This window comes from Bidens hawaiensis, unplaced genomic scaffold, assembly GCF_021521415.1.
Source record: "Bidens hawaiensis isolate Kalapana, Puna unplaced genomic scaffold, B.hawaiensis_p1.1 tig00027238_1, whole genome shotgun sequence".
Taxonomy (NCBI): Eukaryota; Viridiplantae; Streptophyta; class Magnoliopsida; order Asterales; family Asteraceae; genus Bidens; species Bidens hawaiensis.
In genome coordinates this window covers 280,997-284,420 of record NW_027494396.1, presented here as the reverse complement: position 1 = coordinate 284,420, position 3,424 = coordinate 280,997, and the positions used below count along the sequence as shown (strand labels likewise).

General features: G+C 40.4%; 1 protein-coding gene across 1 annotated transcript; it reads right to left on the bottom strand.

The window, feature by feature from the left end:
* Window positions 1-400: 400 nt before the first annotated feature.
* Window positions 401-1,339, bottom strand: LOC143574998 (uncharacterized). The gene has a single exon (XM_077059476.1). The coding sequence runs from the start codon at window positions 1,337-1,339 to the stop codon at window positions 401-403; it is 939 nt and encodes a 312-aa protein (XP_076915591.1).
* Between the last annotated feature and the right edge of the window lie 2,085 nt (window positions 1,340-3,424).

Sequence of the window (3,424 nt, the reverse complement as noted above, 5' to 3'; positions counted from 1 at the left end):
ATTTTACTGAAAAAAGAATACCAAAACCTTGTTATCATTATATGATTTTATGTAGGGCTTTCATATAAAAGATAAATTAGCAAATGAACCAGAATCAATTGGGGATCACACTAGCTATAACCATAAAGTTATCTTTCTATGTATTCTTGACTATACTGTATAAGAATGTTACTTTTTTCTCATATTTATTCCAATTAATATAATACTGATCATTAAGAATATTGAGATCTTGTTCTTTAATTTGTTTCATTCATTCAAACCCATAATTCACAAGTCATTAGCTCAAAACTGTACACGAAAACTAGTAGATCATCATCATCATCATCATCATCATCATAGTTGATAATACCATCCCCAAAATAAAATAAAAATATTTACAATTAAAGGTGATGATGTAGTTTTACCGACCCAAACTTAACGCCGCTTTAACGTCCAACCGCCATGCACAGGCACCACGTTCCATCCTCCAAACGTCACACGGCAAAGTTAACGTCGGAGATAACGGTGACGGAGTGTTAGCGGCAGAGGTTACCTTAACTTTGCACGTGAAAGCTGGATACGTTACCGGTAACGGCGTCAGTTTATCCTTCCGAACTAACACCACCGCCATATCATCTCCATCGACCACGTGTCCTCTTACTCCCGCCATCTGTCTATACGCCTTGTTCGTCCACACCACCCTATCTTCACCGTCCGATATAAACCCTGGACACGTGTCCTTCTCCATGTTCTTCACTCTCTCCTCGTCCGTACGCCCTAACCCTTCCGAATCCACCCACGTGTCCGTCACGCATTCCACCGTCACGCTCGACACCACTTTCGGTTGTCGTGACGGTTTCACACCAACCGTGTCAACTCTAATTTGCTCCTGGTTCATGTGGTTGAGCTTATTGTTATTAAAGCTCAACCACACTGGCGTCTTTAGAGTTGACACGGTTGTCTCTAACGGAGACACCAGATCAGGAAAACAAGTAACCGGTTGTTTTCTTTCCGATCTTGTCTCCGGTAGCAAAGGAAGCGTCACCACCGGCTGTGACTGTGACGGGTCTGCAGTCACAGCCGGTGAAGATGATGCTTTCGTTCTCGCCTTCTTATTATTATTAATATTATCTTTTTTCTTTTTGTTAACCCTAACGTACTTTCTTTTACTTCTTCCGCATTTAACATACTCCTCGCTACCCGTTGCGGAGCCACCCGAACCGGCCGCAACGGGTTTTGGGGCGATGGGGCAAAACTTAAGCATTATAGTTTCAACTTTAGACATGCCGTACATCCCACAACCACCAACACCACCACCACCGTACCTTGCTATACAATAACCACCACCTCTCCCACTCATCTCTCCTTCGTAACCAACCACCACCGGATGTTTATGTTTTATGTTTATGATAATAATAATTTGTAACGAATATTGTAGGATAGGGTGGGTATATAAAGAAGAGCACGTGTGACGACAAACGGTGGAACAGGGGAGAGGAAAACGTGGCGTGCGGGTCCCACGTGATATATCCCGTCATTCTAACGAAGGGACCAGTGAGTTGAAGCGAGCCAATGAGAAGAGGAGAAGTGTATGATAAGGGTGATAGTCTGAAGGGCACGTAGGGTATTGTTACCTCGTGGTTTGGGGTTACCTGATAAAGCAAGTTGGCGGGTTAAAACAATTTCTAGAAAAGAGACACGTGGTGCAATAATCAAACGGGGCAAGCCATCATATTTAAAATCTAGGGTTCTTCGCCGTTTTTGATCATGCTAATCTACGGCTCTCCTTTAACCTTTTTTTCTGGCTACATTTAAGTAAGTTTTCATATAGAAAGTGAAATGCTGAGTAACTATTTACCATAAATTGTTTTTAATTTCTTTTATCACGTTTTATAAAAAGTGAAGTGCCAAGTGTTTACCATTTGTTTATATTTTGGACGGACGATACGGTACGTTTACGGACACAACTGAAACGAACGCGACCTGTTAGTGTCTGTTCGTTAGGTTTACCAGACGAAAACTTTTTTCATGTCCAGTTTGTTTATTAAACAGACGAATATAAATGAACTTCCAGACAAACGGATGTCCGGACGTCCGGTTCGCTTATAGCCCTATCTGGGAGATGTAGCAAACATGGTCGGTAAAATGCAATGTAACATAGGATGTTCGATTACTTAAGGTATGTTTTGTATGTGGTAATATGGACATGAGAATGGAATTGGCGAGAAATGAAATGGATCATTATTATTTCATCGTTATGTTTGGTTAAATGAGGTGAACGAAATTAATAATTACCTTGTGTTGTTTGACAACTAAGAAAAGATTAAACAATGAAATAAAAATGATAAGGACCACTAACTCAAAATAATATTTTTTTACCAAAATAAAAAAGGTGACGATGGCGGTTGTTGTCACGACGGTGGCAATGGTGTTGGTGGTAGTGGTAGCTACAACATTTATGGTGATGTTGGTGGTTAGGTGGTAGCAGGGGTGGTGATAGTGGCTAGGTGTTGATGTTGGTGGTTAGGTGGTAGCAGGGGTGGTGATAGTGGCTAGGTGTTGATGTTGGTAGGTCGTGGTGACGGTGGTGGTTAGGTCATGGTGGTCAAGTGGTGGTGGCGTTCGGGCGTGGTAGTGGCATTCAGGCATGGTGGTGTGTCGAGAAAGTATAGTGAATGAGAAAATTGAACGAAAAAGGTATGGGGTGTGGATGAATTGTTTTGTCACGTTTAAAAGGAATGAAATATTTCTTTGCGTAATAGGTGATTTTATTCTTTTATACACTAATGGAGTCAATTTTGATAGAGTTCGTAAGCCAGATAGGTTTGAACGGGAGGGTTGGTGTCATCGATGTGATCAAGCACCCAATATCCACGTGTGTAGCTTAAAGAGTTATTACTGGCGAACAGTATGTTACTTTGGTTTTGGATGTTTCAGCCCACACGATTCAAGTTGCCATAAGTGATCGATCAATAGGTGGAAAATTTGAAAAAGGTCGGACAAATTGTAAACGAACAAAATTGACGCTGGCTCTTCAATTGTGGATGAGGTGGCGACTTAGAGTGATTTAGAGTTACGCTCATACCATAAAATTGTAAAAGTGCTTATGGTAACCCTAATACAAAAGTATGACCCTGTATTTACATGGTACAACACAAATAGAGATTCTCTCTCAAAGATAAACATACAAATATAATTACAATATATCATGTAAATAATATAAACGAAGAGAAGGATGTTGATATTCAACGTTATACCACAAAAAAACCCAGGGAGGATATGTATTCAAAGTCACGTCTCGGCCCAATTTTATAGGTACTGCCACTCGTGATAATCGCTTATCGGAAATTTATATGTTAACTAACGTGGACAACAACCAAGTTAATCAATTTAGGAGTTTTCATGGTATGGTATATTAGTATAACGGTTTCCGCCAGTTTAAGTT